This window comes from Pagrus major, chromosome 5 (assembly GCF_040436345.1).
Source record: "Pagrus major chromosome 5, Pma_NU_1.0".
NCBI lineage: Eukaryota > Metazoa > Chordata > Actinopteri > Spariformes > Sparidae > Pagrus > Pagrus major.
The window spans coordinates 8,423,554-8,445,822 of record NC_133219.1 but is presented as its reverse complement, the minus strand read 5'-3'; the positions used below and the strand labels follow the sequence as shown (position 1 = coordinate 8,445,822).

Below are 22,269 nucleotides of genomic sequence, written 5' to 3'. Positions count from 1 at the left end.
TTTTTTGGCAACAAGGCAGCAAAATTTTGTTTATGCACAAAAGGGAATAATGTACTTGTTACAGAACTGCTATAAGAGATTTAAGTGTACTTACAAAGGATTACAATTTTTTTAGTGTAATGACCAGGATTGGGTAGTAACAGATTACATGTAATTGGGATTACAGAATCAATTTACAAAAGAGTAAACTAGAATGGCACTCAGTAGAGCGCATTCCTCCACTAAGGCCCAAGAGTCCTCTTTAATTCGATCAAGCCTATATTTAAATCTGCTAGATCCAGATTTTTATTTGGATCCACATCAAAGTGCACTCACTCATGGATGCCAGCCACCTAAATATGCCTGTTTTTTTTAATAAAGATCCATGCATCATTCCCTGAGAAATGTAAAAAAAAAAAAAAAAACGCACAATGTTAAAGAAAGTGAGAAAAATCTCCTGAATCTGTCACTTTATCTGGAACCACACCAAAAGTTAATGGGGTCTGTCCTGGGCTGTAACCCATCCTCCACCCAACAAGTAAACAGACATTGGTGAAAACAAAACCTCCTTGTGTCCAAATGACACAAAACACTAAACACCCACGCCAGCCACAGTCTGTTCACCTTGCTGCCGTCTGGCAAAAGATACAGAAGTATCCGTTGCCGTGTGCTGTAGCTTAGGAAATTACAATTAAAAATGTCATTACACAATCTTGTATTGCATCATGACAATTAAATGAATCTTGAATGGATTAATGATATTTATTACATCTTTAAAATATGGCAAATTAAAATTAAAGAAACTTGTTCGTAGAAACATTTATTTCAACCAATGCTCTGTTAACTCATGAAAAGCGTGTCTGACATACAAAGCTGGACTAGGTGATGGACTTGGCAGGAGAAAAAAGAACTGACTACATTACAAACTAATTTGATACCCTGGTAATTACAATGTTGTTATAACCGGAAAGGTGCAGGTGGAAAATCAGCTCAGTACAACCACTTGAGTATAAGTTAATAGTAGCTTGACAAGCCATATTTGTGGCTCAAAGTGCTGAAGAAAATTTTCAAAAACCTCTGCCGTGGTTGAGGTAATCAAGCTGAATCCTGGGATGAGTAAGCTACGTGGCCAATAAATACATCTGCCAAGAACGTGGCACTCTTCCTCTTTGAAGGAGAGAAAGCAATGCTCGCCTACCTTTCACTTATCAGGGGACTTTGGCTGAGTAACACTGATTATCCTCCCTGTTTGCTGGCGTAACATTGATTATCGTCCCCCTGTGCCAGCAGCCCCTCTGAGAGGATCATTGCTCCTAATCCTTTGACCTAGCTACCTCTCCTCAACACACCTTGGATTAGGTCCTCTGCTGGCTGCCTGGCACTGTGGGAAATAGGGTAAACAATTAAGAGATTAAATGGCTTGGACTAAATGTTGGTCTTCCCCTACTGAGAGGAACCATTCTGGTCCATGATGCTCGGGCCTCCTTTCATGTTTTGATTCCAGTGACAGGCTTATAGACCCAATGTGACTCAGATAAGCTCTCCATTCTTTATTCTCTTTGCAATATTCCTTTTCTACTACGTTTCTTCCAAGGAGCGCTGTATTCAATCAAAGAAAAACTGAACAAAGACCGAGAGATTTGGTGATCTCATTGTACATTTCAGTAAATTTTGGATTGTAAACAAGGCCACATTTATTCACAGGCACAGTCAGCACTGTTTGGAAAACACCTGATGACAAAGCAAGACTGCAGGATGACTCAGTCCATGTTGGCAGTCAGATCTGAAGAATATTAAATCCTCCGCAGTGGTCATCTGAGGGAAAATTGCTGCCAGGTTTGTTTTGAGGCTCATTAGGCTGGCCCACACTGATTACTCATGGACAATCAGGTCACTGCAGTTGGCTGTTACAACAGATAATAATGCATAACAGAAAGAACACATTTTAGTAACAATCTTGGCTTGAATACGCTACTTATAAATCCACTCAGCTGTAGGAAAAAGGCTTACACAGGGGCGGACACAGACAATGGCATTAGTGTTGGATGCTCATTAAGATAGCGGGATATCTGTGCGTGTGATCAGCCCGACTGACAATAAGATATGCTGAGGCTGCAGCCGTCAGGCCTCAGAGTCCAGAGGTAAGCACTTGACACCAACAGTCAGTCACAAAGACAGAGAGACGGACAGATAGAGGGATGGCCCATCTGCCAAACGGGTAGAAAACTGACAGGTAAAGTCACCCCAACACGCTTATTGACTGGCAGAGTGTGAGGATTATCTGAGAGACAGGCTCCCAAGGAGTTGTAGGACAAAACATGTGGAGATGGTGAAGCAGACAGACTGTGACACACAGACGCATGAACACGCTGTCAACACGCACTTACAAAAGTATTCCGCTTCTAGTCAATGTTAGTCAATGAAAACTGACTAAATATGTCCATATACTTCATTTCAATTACTACAAGACGATGAAAAGACAGGACCGACAACATTTGAAACTAACATCAACATGCAATGCTGCAGACAGAAAATTGACTAAAATGAAGTTTAAATAATTAAAACTGGTAAAATCTCTGTTTATTTTCGTTGACACAAAAAAAGAGGAGACAAAATACTAGAGACTGTTTTTTACACCGTGCAGGTTTTCTGATTCCTGTGCTGCGAGCACCATATCAGGACTTCGCCAACAAATCTTGTGGTCATTATTTACTTACAGTATATATGTTGCTAATAATATGAGTATAATGAGCCTCAAGGACAGGAGCCGCTGTCTTTGTCGCCTTCCTGAGCGCGTAAGGCGAGTTGAGCTCAAGCTTGTCACAGTCCTGTATTCTATAACAAAGTAGTTATGCTTGTTCAGCCGCTAGGGTTGTCTCAAGCAAAACAATGAAAAAAAAGTCATAGTTTCATGATGCTGTGAAGTAGCTTAGGGTTATGGGAGTTGTTGTCTTCGTGGAATCCATTTAATGCAACTCGGGCAGAAATGTTTATGGATGAGGTCATTTATGAAGAGTTTTATTCCTGTTAAATTTAGTCACGTTCCGAGACTTCACGTTCATTTTCTGACTTTCTCTGGGAAGTTACAGTGACAGGCGACCAATTTCTGTTTTCATTTCTTACCTCGTAATGGCGACTTCATGGCGGCTTCGACCATGCCCACCAGCAGCTGCAGACTCTTGGGGTCTTGGGCCAGCCCGGAGGCGAAGGCGGCCAGTGCGTCGGCATGGCGACCAAGGTACTGAAGGGCAACACCCTGTCGGAAGTATGCCTGTAGACAGAGAGAAGTAAGAGACAGAGTCATCAGGGCTGCAGTGTAGGGTTTACACAAACACATTAACAGACACACTCATTTCACGCCATTTCCATTTTTTCCACATGAGCAGTTTTCTGCACATGGCACCTCTCTCCTTTGTATTCCCATAATAGAGTGATCACTGGAGTTTCTGTACTTGTTAATTGGATTATAAGTTTTACATAAATGCACATGTTACACTCTGGCTGGCTGCCTGCTTAGGAGCAACTATTGTTTCTTCCTATTCAGTATTTTCTGCCTCTGTTTGCTGAGGGAGTGAGCGGCACACAACTACAGTAGAGCACTGGGATTTCTCTTTGGCTGTGTTTTGAAAAAAGTAAAGAGAGAGAAAAAAGAGAATGAGAGGGAGCTACGTAGTCAAGCTGGCGTGTAGCTCAACAATAGAACACCAATAAATACTTCAGATTGCGCATTCCCTTTGTCAGGACGCAGTTATAAAACAAAACTGGCCAGAGTCTGTTTTTGCCAGATTTTATCATCAGATGTGTGCTTGTGTCATGTTTTGGATACGTGAATGGCTCTTCAAACAGACAAAATTATCTGCATTTGTCATCCAAGTCACATTTTTCCGAGTATAATAATTCAGTACAACTGAGACATAAACTGCTTGCAACTGCTGACATACTGTATCTTTCTGTGAGAGACTAAAATGTTTTGGAACATTCTTCAGAATGAAAACTAAAACAGACGCTGTCTCTTGGATCCAAAGCCCCATCAATAAGGGTGTTTTTTCTTCTTCAGCATGTCTGTTTGGACTTGGATCCAAGCAAGTTTGTGACTCAGTATGTTTGTGTCTGAGGCCTGATCAGACAATAATCCTGGTGAGTTGTTAAACCTGACTCCGGTCCAGTCTAACAACAGCAGCAAAGAGAGTTGGAACTCGATCCAGCTCATTACTTACGATCCAAACCGCTAAATCCCCCCAAGAGAAAGCAAACTGTCTCTCAGAATAGTCATATCTGGGCTCGTGTGTCAGAAACACATAATTACAGCAGCATAGCACGGGGGAAAATGTGGGATATGCTTTGTGTGAGGCAAAGAAACAACAGAATCCATCTAAAATTAAAGCTGTCATGTTTGGAGTCCGAATCTTTCCGAGACTAGTGTTTCTGTGTGTTTGTGCTTGTGTGTGTGGGGCAGCAGCAGTCTGGCCACTTCCTTAGTGAACAGGCAGTCACTCCACTCACAGCTTCCAAAAGTGACACGAAGGCTAATTTGCCATTAGCATCTAAGAGGCCTTTTCATTAGTCTTCCCAAGCTTCTCTGTTAGCACCACTAGGAAGTGAAAAAGGCAGGGAGGATTAGAGAAAATGAGACATGACATTGAATTTATAGAGACCAGTAATTAATTTTGCTTCTGTCCGATCCCCCCAATGACTACAGATCTCTCTCCAGACCTGCTGCCTCCCCTCAACATTTCTACCTCCCTTCGCATGCATCACAACTCCATTGAAAATGACGAGGACAGAGATTAGATTCAAAGCATTAACCTTTGTTCTAACACTGTTATTATATGAAGGGAGTGCAGGCCAGGGTAGCCGCTCAATATTAATTGCATCTAGTGGCGGTGGAGTTTGGGCAAGACGCACTGGGCGAGAGAGGAGAGGCCCACAACGACTCGCCCCGGGGAACGAAAGACATTTAAAAGCACTGCTCCCTTTGATTAGATTTCGCCTACAATATGACTGCTCACCCAGAGATCTTTGTTACCTTCTCTGACTGAAGCGACCAGCCAAAGAGGACGAGAACAAAGATGAATCAAATACGGCTCGCTTTAAACAAAAATTGACATCTTCTTTAATCCTTTTATTTTACTCTATCCTGCCCTACATAAGGTTCAAAGACGAGACTGTGTGGAGAGTGCATTAAAAATACTGCAAACACAAGCACGAGAACAAACGCATGAACGTAAGAGCCACAACGAAAATGACAGAATCAATGTGCTGTACAGCCTTATAGGATTTTTTTTCCCCTTCCATTAATCTCCCTCTGCCTTCAAAACACATCATGTGGCTGCACAAAGACATACACAAATGATATAACCTCAGCCTCTGCATAATCCAACAAGTCAATTCAACCAGTGCTGCTCATAAAACAGAAGGTCCACTTGAATTTAGCTGAATACTAGCGTGGGGAAGGCACCAAATAGTGCAGAAGAGGACAAAGCTGCGGAAATACCACCAACAGGTTTGCTTTGCTCGTGGCATGAGGCATTATGGGAGAAGGGGGAGTGAGATTTTACCCCTACACAACATTTTTTAAATTCACGCTTAACAGGATCTTTTCTAAAAACACAGCAACATCTGCTTAGAGCTGCCGCTACAGTGATTAGCACAGCCTCTAGCTCTTAGCCAGACAGAGAGAAATTGAGAGAGGGAGATAGAGAGAGGTAGGGGAAAGAGAGAGTATTACAGGAAAAGAGAGGGCTCCACAGATTAACTTTGCCCTGTCAACACACAGCATTACATACACAACAGAACGCTACAAGTTAGTGCTTAATCTTTCAGCCAAAAACCATCTCCCTAAACAGGATGCACTCCTCCAAAGGCAAGCTTCTTACAGAACGCAGGCCCTCCTGAAATGTGACGCATCTGTTTGGCATCATGTATAACAAGACATCCACACAACAAGACTTCTTTTAATAATGCCTAAAAATTCAATCCAGGCTAAATTATTGAACCTTCCTGCATCTTCTCTATTTAATGCAGCAATGTGCTGATACCACAGAAGAGTGGATCGAGTTGGGAGGTTTGTCGTTCTTACCCGTGGGTAAATTCTGGGAGTGCTAATGCGCATGTGTGTCAGTACATGTGTGTGTTGGTGTGAGGCAACGAGAGAGAGGCTGGAAAACACATATGAATAAGGGAGAGGATAAAAGCTTTTCTTGTTCTCGAACATTTTAATATTTCATGAATGCTTGTTTGATGTAGTTTTAAATATTCATGTTTTTACGCTTAAGAGGAAGAGGGAAATGATGCAAAAAAAAAAAAAAAGTTATTCACTCTGGTACACTGTGCTACATGCTGTGGGGAAACAACACACTCTGCACACATATGCTCAAACAAGCTCATGCACACCAGAGTCGCATGTGCTCTCTCTCTAACGAGACACTTAGGATGACACATGGACAATTTTCTCTCAGTGACAGCGCTGTTGTTCACAATAAGGCCCACAGTCAGAGCAGCTCAACAGAAAGTTGACACGATTAACATTGGGAGTTTGGCGCAAGACCAGCTGTTAGAGGCTCTTTTTCTATTAGCAGATTAATGCCTCAGCATATGTCCTTGCCCCCTTCTTAGGCTCCTCTTCAGTACACTGTAACCCCAGGGGGGTCGTCAGCCCCTGGGAGCACGTCTGTGTTTGCACTTGTCTATCCTTATTCAAGATCTGGGCCTAAAAGGCTTAAGACAGAATATATTTCCACTCGCTGTGCCAAATTGTCAAATAGTCTCTCGCTTCTTTTAAATCTCTTTTCAAAACTTTTCTCTTTGTGAAAGCTTTTGGAAAAGTTTGATATATGTTTTATTTATCGTTTGATTCCTTTTTTATTTGATCCTACTCATTATTGTCTTTACTTCCTCTGTGCTCATGGTTTTTGGCGTCATTCTCACTCTGTCTGGATTTGTTTTCATTAGCAAGCACTCTGTAACATTGTTGTTAAATGGAGTAATATTCATAACAATGTTTTCATTTGTGTATAATCGTATCGGCCGATATACACAACTTGTTTGACAAAGATTAACAATGAGCAAAAGGAGTTTGAGTTGGCATATGGTAAAGGTGGATATACTGTATGTATACATTCGGGATGAATGTTTGTTGAAACAATATCTTGAAAAATGTTGATATGCAGTACAATTTATACCATTTTTTTAAAAAATGGGGAAGAATTTACTGAACATTGAGGAGATGAAATGTATCATTTATATAAAGGCTATAACATGACAATGAGTTATAACTTTTCTTGGCTAGTACATAAGCACACCCATTTTTGTGAAATACTCCCTCAAAATAATTATAAAAATCTTCTGTTTTGTAAAAAAAAAGAGTTTACATTTGGCAAATATCAGACAACATACATTATATGCCAATACAAATACATCTGTGATAGGCCAATATAGGCCCATAAAATTGGACAACCGATTAAATATTATGATATATTGGTTAACATCACACTTTCTTAGAAATGTGCGCTTTTTCCTCTTTAGATTATGCCTTGAAAAAAGCTTTGTGTGTGTGTCAACCCGCTGTCAGAGAGAAGAGAGTGTGAGAAAGTGCAGCTGGTACTGCTGTAACGATACTACGGAAAATGAGTATTGACACCATTTCAAATATTCAGTATAGATTTATTGATATTTTTGACAACAAGATTCAGGATCCTGCCTGATGCAATCAATTGTACAATGTTCCTTATCTTGCATCTTATAATAGGATGGTCTCCCACAGATGTGAAAAACCCTGTTCGATCAGACTGTTGCATCCTACATCTAGGTTCATTCCCCAGGTTGTACTATGAGATGTGTGTAGTGCTTCCAAGACAAAATGCTTACTAAAGACTGTCAAATCTATTGTTTACCCTATCCTGAATCTGTCATTTTCAGCAAGATATCAAATTGCCAAGGTAATCTGTAACTGCTTTGTATCAGGGGCCTTGGAGCTGGAAACCCGCCCGTGTCAGTATTCTGCCACACATCCAGAGTTGTAAAATCTCAACCACTGTGATGTCTCTCTAAACAAACAGCATAACTCCTCGCCCACAATGCAGGCAGCCTGTCAGTGAGCCAACTGCTCCAGCTGTGCTCCAGTAGCCCAAGGCCTTGAGTGGCTTGCTGTGCCCTGATCGGTGATCAGCAATAATAGAGATGCTCTCAAATGTGGAAATCAATAGAAGCCACGTAAGCTCCGTTTAGACCGTGCCACACCCTTCGCTGCTGTAGCGTGTTTAGGATACGCCTGCTGCAGATGGTTTCTGATCACCCGCAGGGCAGTTGGTGCCAATGTGACCACTCTGAACAGAACCCCCGCTGGCGACATAATGGAACCCAAATCAGACCATCAAATAGGGACAGCAGGCTGCAAATACACTGCACAACACACACAAATACAAACTGAAGAAAAATACATCAATAAATCCTCAGAAAGACCTCCCACAAACATGACAGGTGAACATGGGTTCAGCTTTTCACACAGGCCATGACGCTAGGAACACATTAACACTAATGGTGTAACAGGAACAAAGGGAATGCCGCCTTTCTTCCCCCTGTTTCTTGGCTCTTTATAGGTGTCATTGCCTGGTTTCCAATGTGACCCAGAAATGTCATGTGTCGACCACGGTTTCAGACAGGAGCCGCCGCCATCCGTTGCAAATCTACACTTTCAAGGTGACACAGTCGATTCGCAGGGTACACAAAATGTCAGCTGCTTAATTTAATATCCAGGGATAACTGTCGGCCATGACAAATTAGCTGGGAGAACAGCTAAAAAAAGGGAAATGGAATGATTGCTGCTTTGGGCCTTCTGCCCTTCAACTTGACAAGCTGAAAGCCACAGTACAGCACAATGGAAGCTGCACTTAATTAAATTTAATTCTGAAGCCAGGTCCAAGAGTTTCTACCCATCTTCCTGTGTCTCTCTGCAGGTACAAATCTCTCTCCCCCAGGACTGAAGAGGTCTTAGGTCGGGCTTCATGAACGTGGCAGTGGAGGACTTACACCCATCGCCTCGGGCCAAACATCAACCTCTGGCCTCCGGGTCACTGCGATAGATTCATGACACAGCTGCCTGTCTATTACCATCTCCCCAATCAAATAAAACCAAACTCTAAACCAGCTATCACCCCTGACCTACATCGATCAAGTGTTTGTTTTATCAGTGTGTGTGTGTTGTGTCAGTGAGAAAAAACACTGACAGACCAATTTCTCCTCACACCAGGGGAAAGATTTTTCCGCATTAATCTGGCTAATCGATGAAAAACGTTGCTTTTTGTTTTGTCCTATATGCTGACTTAGTGAGCTTTTGTAGAGCAACCCTGGTCAAGTCTACAGTGATTTTATGTTAACAACAAAAGCCACATAAAAGGTGCATGTAAAGCACTTATGCAAGTCAAACTGAAGCACCTTGCAATCTGCATGTAGGTAGACGCTGTAAAATATTTATGATCCATTGATGTATTCCTCCCTAAGGGCGTTGTAGACTCTGGTGATTGCTGTTCCATCTAAAGCCCTTAATTAGCCCATTAGATTGGATGGCTCTAATGAGAGCAAATTAAACTGATCATTCTTTGTGGAGCCAGCAATTAAAGGGTAAATGTTTCATTATTCAGCGAGTGGTGACAATAAGAGCCAGGTAAAATCCAGGTTGCCTGGTAGAGGTTTCAGTGTGAAAGACATTGTAGTACTCTCTCACAGCTGCAAGGAATTGATTAGCCGGCGCACATCAAACTGGCAGCCAGCGCGGGACTTCAGATTGGAAAAGGTCATAGTCAGGTATGTGGAATCAATGCTGAGCTCTCTGTATTCACTGTGTCTCACATTATCTGGCTGGGGGGATGGTTTAATGTTTTCTAAAAACAATTACCAAAAGACAAAGAGAACCCTCAATAAAGAAGGTCAGGACTCATGATCGCGGCGGTGTCATGTGGCGCACATCCGTGACAGTCAAAGAGGAACAGACGGGAAAAACTGATATTGCTCATTTATCACAAACAGATGAAACAGCACAATAGTGGCAAGCTGTGGGGTCTTCCAGTGACATGCTGTCACAATGCACTGTTTGGCAGAGGGAATTCAATTTTCTTTCCGCTACGTGCATGTCCACCATAACTGAGGGTTTTCACAAAGGAAACAGACCAATGGAAAAGTGATAAACCAGCAGATAAAATGGCAATATGCCTGTAGCTCATTCCGAGCACGTTAACTCTAATGTTAGAAAAACCATGTCACACTCTTCCGCTATGATTTATAGCCCGATTTGTCACATGGATGCAGCTAGCATACTTGCGTTCTTATTAGCATCTTAAGAGTCTTGAGATGTGAGGCTGAGAGGGTCAGGGTGCTAAACAGATTTCCGTGCCCCTCTCAACTAGATCCTCGGCTCTGCTCTGCCTGAGCAGTGCGCACGAACCCCACAGCCACAGGGGCTGACTCTCAATTAAAGTAGGCATTAATTACTTAAAGGAGCTTTAATCAATCAAGGCCAGATGGTGAACCTGAAAAAGAGAGCAAACTCTAGGCTGCGGAAATGCTTTTCCCGACTGGACTTGAGGTGGCCATTAAAGGCTCTATTACAAAACACCTACAAGGCTTACGTTTTTCGAGTATATTTTTTGCAACCAAAAAGGGTCTTCAAGCAAGGAGCTGCAATTTCTGCTAAATCCATCAAGTGTTGTCACAAGTGAACTTCTCACTAATCATTAAAACTCAAATCTAATTTAGAAGGTCAACAATAAACTCACGATAGAACTAAAACTCACATTTTGTAATACAAATTATAGCTACTGATTATACAAAGTCAATGCCAATTGAATAAGCAGCCCTGACCATATGTGTCCCTGATGTGTTTGGCCCTACAGTGCCGACAGAAGAGGCTACTTGGCCCTGGCTGCTGTACTCTCCTGGCCTGAGGCACCACATCCTCCATCTTCATTTGTACTGCCTTAATTGGCTTTGACAGTGAACTCAAGCATGGCTGAAAAATACCCTCCTCTTAGTAAACACTGACTGAGAGACACATGTTCTCAACATGGTAAACCAGGCATCTCCATTAGCCATTAGGATGGGTAGTCATGTCCAGCTGACCCTTTCTCTTCAAAGCGTGACACTCGGAGCTTCACATCTCAAACGTTGCTGCCGTCTCAAGCAATCTATTGAATTTCTAGTGGGAGACAAAGGCTGATGAAGAACAAAAAAAGCAGCATCCTATTCACAAGCTGTTAAAACTGGCATTTTCTGAGGTGTGAAAAATCAGCTGCCAAGTAAAAGAAGCATTTCCGAGCCTGAGGTGTTTTACGGTCCTGGTTGTCACTGCTCGCTGAGCTTGAAGCTCCCAAAGAGAGACAAAGTCCATCAAGTCATTACCCCCCCTCGTTTGTGTTGGGTTCATTAGGTTGCTCTGGCCTTGGTGGGAAGTTGCTTCATCAAACACGAGTCAGCAGCACAGGCTGCCTGACAGTGTGGCTTCTCTAGAGCTGCCCTGCAACACTTCAAAAGACTCACAGTCAGCCTTTATGGAAAGCTCTAATGAAAAGCATGGCATGAGCCCCACTGCTTTTGATTCTGCTGGTAAGGAGTCATACATGATTGAGTAAAGGCAAGCTGAATCACAGATAAGATGCTGAGAGGCTGAGAGGACTGGAGAAACAATGAGGGAAGGGTGAGAAAAGACAATGGTGATTTAGCCCAAAGGGTTGGACATACACTTAAAACGAGGAGGAGGTGAAAAGACAGACGAAGAGGGTGAGAGAGGAAGATAAAGGTTAGCACATGGAGGACTCACAGAGATGCCTCTTGTTATTCCATCCAAGTGTACTGTACATGTCAACTGCCATCCGGGCTATCAGAGCTCTTTATTGTGTATGACCTGTTTCTCCTTCCCATCTCCCAGTGCAGCAGCAGCATCAGTAAACTGGGCTGTTGTGGCTGCAGCACCACTGCTTTGCCATGCTTGTGCACGCGGAGATCTCCCCAGCGATTACCAGATAAATGCACTTTAATTCACAACACATGCGACGGGGGTTTATATATAGACTCGCTAATTCCCCCTCGGCCACACTGCAATATGAACTCCATGCTGCACCAATTTAAGTGTGTGATGAGTCCCGGGCAGACAGGCTCCTCTACTTATCATATATATGACATGCTCCAGCACATTGCTGGGCCAGGGAAAAATATCAGGAGCTGAAAAAAAAAGTACGGTTATGGTTGGACCAATGTGGATTTTTCATTATTAATGAAGAGAGTCATTTTCAGGCCCGCTTGCCTATTGAGAATTATCGCTAAATCCCAGATGTAGTTGAGCCGAACAGCGGTACCATTTTCCGGGAGATGTCACACCCATAGAGTAAGAAATCAAGCATTTTGGCAAGCATGATGCTGCTAATGCACATTTAGCAACAAGTACTCACTATTTTACATTGAAATCCTGACAGTCAACTCCCATAATGCGACTAATTGGCAGAGTTCTACTGAAAGGAGGTGTCCGCCTTTGATAACACTGAGTGGTCCTGTAACACATCTGCACAGTCTGTGTTAGCTCATTAAACAGCAAGTTCCCTCAGCGTTCTTTGGCCATCACCATGCATCATTAATTGTGTCCGCCTGCTAATCACGTTAGCTGCATCTCCTTGGCTTTGATATCTAACTCCATGCGTGCTGCGTGACTCGATGGCCTGTCCTGTAACAAGATGAAGCGAACAGGTTTCCTTACCACCTGTGGACACTTTATGAATTCCAAAAAAAGTAAATATGTTAATTGAAACTCCTCTGGCAACCGGTCTCAACATAAAAGTGATCCACCGCCAGAGAACACACATACAAACATGCTCATACACACACACAGCTAGCCAAATAAAAACACTTGCTCAGAGCTATGAGTCATACTGTGGGTGCCAACAATCAATGGGGCTCACCGCACCCAGCTGGTTGTAGTAGCAGAATGTATTAATTTTCTCATTTAGAAACAAATATATACTACAAATAGATTAATGGTGTTTGATCAGCTTGGCAGAGCGATGCCAATTAGTATGCATGGATGGAAAGAGGAATGATGCTTGAGTCTTCTAAGTGCTGTTCTAAAAGCATATGGAAGCAACCAAAATGCAGTCAAAGTGAGCTGACATGACGACTCATCTTACGCTAAATTCACTATAACTCCCAAGGAGGGGGCTGCATTACAAAGAGAAGAGGTGGAGATATAGAGGAAGAGAAAAAAAGAGGAGGGAGAGGACAGCGGAGCCATGGGAGCCAGGAGAGCAGGCACACAGGTGTAGAAAATTGAGGCTATGGTTAGCTTAGGACCAGGGAGAGGTGAAAGTGGCCCTCATTTCATACTACACAGAGTTTGGCAATTACTGGTGACAGCGTCTCGCACCAAGACGGAGAAAAGATTGATCCGGACAAGCAAGACCCTGTTTGCTTTGTTAAAAGTAATTAATCACTGTGGCCACGGAGGAATGGTGCCCTGAGTGCTACGCAGTTCTGCTGAGTGTGTTGGCGTGTCTGTGAGTGTAGCCATATGTGAGAATAAGTAAATAAGCCTGTCCCAGCATACATTTCTGCACACATGTCCAAAATGGCTAAGGTGAGAGAAAAGGATGGAAGGAGAACTTTGGGGAAAAAGGGGGAAAAAAAGGCAGACTGAGGAAAGAGGAGAACACAGGAGGAACATGCGCACTCTGCACCCATTTATTCACATGCATGCACTCAGGAGGACCAGTAGTGTAATCCATCATAAGAGTCCTACCCACACCCACTGAGCAGGGAACTACAGTAAAGGGAAACTGTGGATAAAAAAGGTGGAAAATAAGGAAGAATTCTCCTTCTCTCACCTTCACTTTACTCTGAGGGAAATGGTGAAGTCACATCTTCTGCTGCAGGTTATGAACAACATTCACTGTGTTTCATCATGACCATTCTCTCCCTCGCTCTAAATTAATTTTCTCTCTGAAAAGAAACTGCAGTATTTCAGCGATGTCATTAAAACCAATTTCGCATCCATCATATTTTAATTGCTCATACAAACATTTTTAATTGGACGAGGAATCTAAAAGTGAGCTCGTTTTTATCACATTAGACACCCTGCTTCTACTTCTGAGGGATTCTATAGATCCTGTGTATACTCATTGTTAATGCCTCCTGTACTCTCTTGTTACCTTGGATGGTTATCTCGCTTGTCAGACCAAATAGGCTGTAATTATGGAAGTATAATTGTGTAAATTGTTGTGCTTGTTGCAAAAATTAAAGCTTGGAGAAGAAAGTAAAACTGAAAACACGCAGCGCATACTGTAAAACCCATTGGATCACACACACACTCACACCACCCCGAAGCCTTGCGTGCTGTGAACCACCTCCCTCATCCCCACCCTTCACACTGCAGTGATAACAGCAGCAGGACCCCAGAGCCACAGGGACACAACCATGATCAATAAGAGCCCATACACACACACATACACACACACTCAGGGGAGTCCAGTGATCCCGCTGTAGCTGGGGGTCTTAGGGGAATGGGCGTCACTGGGCGATGGGAAAATTGGATGTGAAATCGTGAGTGGAGTAAAGAAGAAAAAACAGAGGGGTAGGCCATGAGAATAATATGGGTGTTCTCTAGTGTCATATTTCTATCCGTAAGCTAGAGTTAGAAGGGCAGCAGCTGCAGCAGAGAAATGGCCACGCGCTGAGAAAGCGCTCATTGAAGTGTTGGCTGTGCAGCCGCAGGCCTGGACGCTAATAGAAACAGAAGCCGGGGACGCCTCTGTGTCAGCGCCTCAGCTGAGCGGAATACTAAATTCTCCTCTCGTGCTAATGATTACCCCGAGCAAGGTGCAGGTCCGCAACACCACTTTGCAAATGAACATCAGCAAACCTGCAAATTCAAATTAGCACATTGTCCGGACCCGCCTGTCTACACTCACACTGCACTGTGGTGCAATACCTGGAGGACACAGTTTGACTAATAAGAGGAATGATTCTCTGGCTAAAGCTAAATACTGAAGCTTTGTATCTCCCCACACTGCACTTGCCACCTCTCTGTGTTAATCCAACAGTTTGCCTGAGTACAAACTGATAGGGCTGGGGGTTTTAGGAGTAGATGTGGTGTGATAAATGGTGAGAAGGTGCTGACCCCCCCTCTATAGCAAAGGTGTATGAATTACCTATCAGGCTAGCCAGGGAGTGATGACCCCAGTGGATGTAGCCAACCCCACTGCCATCATTTACTGGGCCACTAGCCCCTGTTTGAGACCCTGCCATAACTTACTGTACACACACACATACAACCTCTGGACCATTTAAGGAGGACTCACTCTCATAACTTATCATTAGATAGCACTGCATGTGAGTGATGTTCTATTACTTAACTACAATACAGATATTGAAGCCTATTATATCATGCTTACTGAGGTAATTATAAAAGATGAGCAGAGAGTCCCGTGCTATCGCGTCTGCTTTGTTTAATATTGTGTTTACCTGCAGCTTGTGAGCCCATATTAGTCTTTATATGTCAGCACAGTTTCATTTTTTGCTTATATTCTCTTTTCTGCAGAATAACTCACTGCTCTCCGTGCTGGAAAATATGTTACAACATATTCCCTAACACTTTCCTCCCTGCATCATTTATCATGTTGTGGCATTAAGATAACATCCTGCACTGAGCCATCTTCTAGAGCTACTCTATGAATAAACTTCCTAATATCAGCCAGTGATGGCTCATTATGCTAGCCTATCATGCTGGGCCTCTTTTAAAAGTGTTTTCTCTCTTGGGCAAAAGAAAAAAAAATCCATGCTGCTATACTTTTTCTGTGCTGCTGGATTAAGCATCCTGTTTTAAACATTTTTCTGCTGCTTTTTCCCCAGAGCCTGTGGAGATGAAGAGAGCTTTGGAGTGTTCTGAGAGAATTTCATTCAACCTGTAGTGCTTCATGTTCCCCCAAGGGAGTTTCCTTTCCCTCTGTCAGGGGTCTGAAAGCTAAACAACCCCGAGGAGAGGGCCAGAGGAACCACTCATCTACTGTACAAACATGGTAAGCACAGACATGGTGGAGCGGCAGTGTGTTTACAAGGCTAACCGAGCAGATAGATCATTTCGATCACTCTGAGAGAGGTCGTCTGAAGAGGTCACATGAAGGTATGTTCATAGGCAGCAATAATTACAGTACATAGCAGATATATTTAGAAGCTGAAACCTTAAATCATACAGATAAAAATAAATTTAAGCTTGGGAAAACCAACTTCAACTTCAAGCCAACCATAAAGCAATGGTTAAAAAAACTCTGTCTGATTGAACTTTACATCGCTGTGCTGAAATTCTATTCATCAGATAATAAAAAACCTTGAAACATAAACAAATCATATGTGGCCACAACCACATCAATCTACGTATGGGTGTCTTTAAATGTTTGTGTGTGGTGCGTGCATGTGTCTGCGTGCCTGTGTCTGCTCCCCTTCTATCATTGAATCGTCTTATTAAACCCGTTGCCTGGAGAGACCGGAGCAATTACTCACTCCTTCACAAAACCTTTTGGACTTTGGGCCACATTCGATGTGCTGCTCCAAATGTCACACACCTAAGCTGGCAATTAAACACCACTCTCCCTCAGTGCCTGTTTTAATAGGCTTCCTCGACTGAAAATAAAAGCTGCAAGGAAGGTATTGTCATATCACATTACAAAAAATGGTAATGTGTTTTTATGGAGCATAATTTATATATAATTTGCAAATATTCTCAGGTAATTAAGTTCAATTAGAGCGACATGATATATTTGTATTGTATAACTGATCATGAAAACATTCACCAGGAGATACGGGCAGAGGCAGCCCATCATATTTTCTACTTCATTGGCACTTGGTTGTAAGTTACAACACTTTTTGTTGCTAGGAGAATGGATATGTTGGACAATATTATTGTGTTTGATTGTATGTATGTATGTATGATTTTAAATCTTGTGTGAAATGTAAGCAATTTTAAAATATGACAAAAGATTTTATGAAGCTGTCATTCAGGTAAACCATTGTATAGCTTATATGATTTATATTAATTAGGACATTGCATCAAATTTAACCCCTGCCAATGCATATTGTGAGCGGTTTGGGGAAAATTAACTCCAAAATTAACTGTAATGTATTTCATATTACTAATTACTATCATTTTAAAGTAACGAGTTACTCTACGATTTGCAGAGAAATAAGTAACTACTTTTGCAGTGCTTACACCAAAATAACGACTTATTACGACGGCATTAAAAAAAGGAAGAATATTGTTTTGCTACTAGTGTCGGATTAACCTGGTCTCTATTGACTATAAAACCTTTTAATATCATTCAAAACATATTGTTTATCAACATTTTTCTCATGTTCTGCAACATGAGAAAACACCTGGAAACTGCAAAAACTGCACTGTGTCTGACTGGACCCTAAAACAGTCTGTGTGGCAGGACCTTGCACCATAATGCATTGAAATAGCATGGCTCCAATGCAACCCAACAACCCACCCATACAGCACTGGAATGGGAAAATGATGGGCTTCAATCGAGGGGGATTGATTTGTTGATAGTCAATAACAGCTCGTTCTACCATGGCAGCAAAGGGAGCACTTGCAATTTTCCAGGGACTATCCTGGGATGAAAACTAACAATACAAAACAAACATACTCAACAACACTGGGCAGGAAGAATAGAAAATATGTCTCCTGTCGAAAGATGTTTTTTTGTTTGCCGAACAAAGTTAGCAGATAGTGAGCAATGAACTGCAATGAAAAAACATTTTGGATTCTTTTGTGGACCTTTACAGACAGAAGGAATATAAAATAATAAGGAATTGACACAAATTAGGACTTTATGACAGCAAATCTGAATTAATTATTCTTTGTTTTTTATGGTTTCTGTAACATGAACTGAATGACCGAATTGTGGAGAATCTGACCAATCTAACCATGTACAGCTGACCATGAGCATGTCCATACTGACAAAAGTTAAAACAATTCTATCATTATGAGCCCCTTTGAACTAGCTAAAACATGCTGCAGATGATCCAATGGGTGTTAGCAGGTTTAAAAACATCTATAAACACTTAATTTCAGGAGATAACACGTCATTGGACATAGTAACTCTCATAACATTACCACAAATCCAATGAGAAACTTGTTATATTACTCTGTTTAAAGTCATATATTGCTGTAGCACATTCCTTTTGTAGCACGTTACCCCCAACACTGAAAATGAGTGCAGAAACATTTGGTGCTAATTGCCTACAACTAATCAAAACACAAGGTCAGATAGCAGTCACAATTAATGCACACACCAGCCAGGTCAGAGTTGGACAACACTCTCCCATCAAGGCTCATTCAGAGGGACTGAGTCACATCCACTGTTCTCTATCTATTCTGTTCACCCCAGTGTCACTCTGCAATGCGTAAAGTCCAATTAATAGACCAGTATCTATGCATGCATGTCACAATGGCAGCTGCCTCACCCCCTCCTTCTTCCTGGGCACAGCTACAACGGGTGCTCAGTGTTTATGTCACCTCTTAATTGCATTTTTCCCCCATGGTAGAGGTATGGCTTTGTGCAGACGCCCCAAGGAAGAAAAAGAAGGTCAGGCTGCCAATTTGGAGCTGGCAGGTCGAGAGTAGCGGCAGCACTTAGTTTCGCTTGAGAAGAGAATGGAGGGCTGCTGCTCATCTACGAAAAACCGGGACAAACAAAAGAGATAAGTGAAGGGGAAAGGAAGACAAATCCCCCTCCTCTCATTGCAGTCTAGAGGCTCTGGGAGAGTGACACCAGGCTTACAGAGGAGTCCCATGTTGCACAGCTACCTGTGATTGAACAGGGACAACACAGAACTGGGGGGATGGATTTTCAGGAGGACCACTGAGAATATGCAAAGACAATACACAAGGACATCTCTCATATCCAGTCGCATAAAGTGTGACTGTCCATCTGAGCACAATTAAGTAAATGAACTGTCAGAAGCTCTGACCTCTTTATTCATTTAAATTGAAGAATTTAAAGGCAATGTTGATATTAACCGAAACACAAAGGATCAAATGACAGTTGGCACTTTACACTTCATTTAAAGTTCTTATTCTATGACCCTGACATAACTGTGAGTTTATAAAACATGATTGGGGAAGACCTTGAAACTAAACAGACTTTCAAAGTCACTTAAAGAACAAGCAGTGAAGCTGAAGTAAATCAGAAGGGCAGCATCATGATGAAATGTCATGTAGCCCTGAGGCAGCTTGATCTGCCCCTGGTGATTAATGGATTTAAGAGATCTGGTCCTGTTCAGTGTGGTGATGCTCTGATTGTTTGCAGAGGAAAATGAAATCCCCAAAGATCCCAAAGTCAGAAGGTGGTTTTTAATAAACTAAATAAAAAATAAAGTATATGAACTCAGTGCATTGTCCCTCATTGTTAAAGGGGAAGAAAGCGCTATAGTCATAAAAGAAGAAGGAGAAGAAAAGCAGTACTTACACTGCCTTAATAAGAAATGGCCTTTCAGCAAAGTTAAGAAATGTGTGCCCCAGTTGCTACCATGCCTTCTCTGACTTGAACAGATACGGTTTGACAAAGAGCCAGTGAACCCTGGACTTTTCGTTTCTTTCCATTTCTGAATAATTTCCATTAAACCATCCCAATGTGGTAGTGGTGGGGGTGAGGGAGAGGGAGAGGAAGAGAAAGAGGGGGCAAGAGAGAGTGAAAAGATAAGGGGCAAAGGTAGTTAAGAGGCAGCTGGTTTAGAACTGCATACACACAAAAAAAGAGGATAAGATTAGGGCCAACAGTATATCTTTCACCACTGCACTCTGTTTGAGCCCCGCCAAAGGACTCCCTAAAAAAAATACAAAAAAAAAAAAGAAAGAAAATAATTTGCTTGTGACGACGAATCAGTTCCAGTGAAACTACAGTTTGCAACATGAAAAGAAAGAAGGCACCTATCTCTTTGACCAGGCCTCTCTAGTGGGGGGTGACTCACACACTAAAGGACCAAGGCTATTTAAAAAGGCAGGCAGTATAATCTCTATAGATCCCCCTATTTGCATTCCAGTGTGTCTGGGTCAGACTGTCAGTCTGTCTCCTGCTCTCGCTGTCTGTCGGTCACAATCCAGACTGTCACTGCACTAAGTCAGGAGGACATGGCAGCTCTGGTCAGGGGTTCATCATGGGTCAACAACTGGGTCCAACCCAAGGGGACAGCGGCTCTTGTTTATGGAAAAGAATCTTTTCTGTATGCAGTCAGCCATGAAGGTCTAGTCCTTTTAATGCAAATATATCTGCATTACACAGGGTAGAGGTGGTGGACTAATTGCAAATTGGTACAATTAAGGCATCATAATTCTTCTCTCGGGGTGTAAAGCGGTACATAATGTTCAGTAGAGAACAAGAGTGACGGATGGAAGAGAGAGGCAGCAGGTGAAAGGGTGAGGAAGCTAGGTCACCCATCAAAAACACACCCATCACTCCAGCGGTGACCCATCTGACCCCCCCTCAACCGCCCCCTCGACACCACCGCCACGCACATACACAGGCACAGTTATACAACAGCAGCCCCGCCACAGTTTCGGCAGCTGTCTCTGCCCTTCAGCCATAAACCAACATTCACTGAATCCAGACAAACAAAAAGTGAGTGGTTTCTGACACCCCGGTCAATTACAGAGGTATATCTATCACAGCCTCTAGACAAACCTCACAGAGAAAGGCTCAGTCCAAGTGCTACACTACGGTTACTATCTCCTAGCAGCAGATGTGAATATGGCTATTACAGGCTAGTTATCCTCAAACAGCAAACAGCACCATCCCAAAAAAACCCTTGTCCGCCCATGACCCAAGCTACTCTCATGACCTAGCACAGCAAAGGACATGGCCATTACTGTGAATCACCCTAAACACTTGGCTTTCAACATTGGCTGAAAACTGGAGGAGCCTTTGAAGATCAGGCCTCATGCTGAAAGAGAGCCTGAGTGCTGGCCCTGGGGGACGCCGAGCCTTGGCCTCACTCTCTCATGTTTTTCAATACACAACCATCGACACAAATGAAAAGAAAATAAATTTGAGGGAAGACGAAGAGGAAAAGGGAGGTGGCGGTTGAGGGGCAGGAGAATTCAATGCCCCAAAGGACCTGAGGAAGACATCTGAGGTAATTTCTCCACAAATATAAAACTTATTAACGCAAAATGAATAAATGTCTTTTCCTGCCTCGCTCTCTTAAGGTCTCCCTCCTCCCCTGCAGCATTTCTTTCCTTTTGGGAGTGAATCCCTTTCAGCAGTGCTCGTTTTGATGGTCCTGACTCTTCTTGGTCTCTGAGGAGCAATTACAGCTGCCCTGTCAAATACTACAACGCTCCAAAGGACCAGTCCACCGCCTGAGGGGCCATCTCATACCCCTTGAAACCCCAATTTCAACCCCTGTGAAAGTTGGTGCACTCCATCCCTTGAACTCTAATGAACACAGTCGATGACAAGACCAGAACAATACAGAAAATAGCATCCTAGTCAACAGTGGGATCCACTTCTATACCTCAGCCTATCAACCCGGAACACGACCCCAAAACCCCTACAGGCACACCTTTCAAAGATGACCTCCATCCATTTTTTAACTCCCTGGTGAATGAATCCTTATTAGTGGAGAAAATTCAATTCGCTTTCCAAGGCAGACCTTGAGGTCCCCAGTAGCCCTCCCACATCTGAGGAAGAGGTTGCCATCAGTGATGACTCTATTCAATCAGCCCCATGGCCAGGAGGTGAGAGAGTGCGGCAGGCTGGACGGGGGGTATCTAAACGCTCCTCATCATCACCTCCGCGTGTGGTTTTTGTAGGTGTGATCATCTGGCTGGCCCTCAACCTTAATTAATCGCCTCCTGAGGTCAGAATGGCACAACAGCAAAGGGTCCACACCCAGCCCACCTAACACCACAGCTCCCTGAAGGAGGTGAGAGGTGACAAATGTAAAGCAGCACAGTCTCTATGCTAATGACTTAGCTGGTGGCAGGCTCCGAGACCTGAACCCTCGGCCAATTAGATAAACCCACAGACGGGACTGCAATGTAATAGTCATTGCATGAATACCACATCACCGTTGCCTGTCTGTTGCATGTCGTTATGTGTGATTGGCATGTGGGCCATCAACTGCCAAACTAAAAAGTTTGTGTGACAGGCTGCCTGATAGCACACCGCTATTATAGCATCCTTCCAGAGGTGATACCGTCGTTCTTTTTCTTGCAGCACTGCAGTGATGGAGCTAATTATCAGGGCTGAAGAAAGACCC

At 42.9% G+C, this 22,269-nt stretch overlaps 1 protein-coding gene across 2 annotated transcripts in view; it reads right to left on the bottom strand.

Moving 5' to 3' along the window:
* LOC140995808 (tetratricopeptide repeat protein 28-like) overlaps positions 1 to 22,269 on the bottom strand; it is a 202,408-nt gene that overhangs the window by 78,954 nt on the left and 101,185 nt on the right. For both annotated transcript variants that reach the window (XM_073465917.1, XM_073465918.1), the window contains one exon: positions 3,103 to 3,250. In XM_073465917.1, the coding sequence (XP_073322018.1) occupies positions 3,103 to 3,250 (148 nt within the window). The remainder of the gene's footprint in view (positions 1 to 3,102; positions 3,251 to 22,269) is intronic.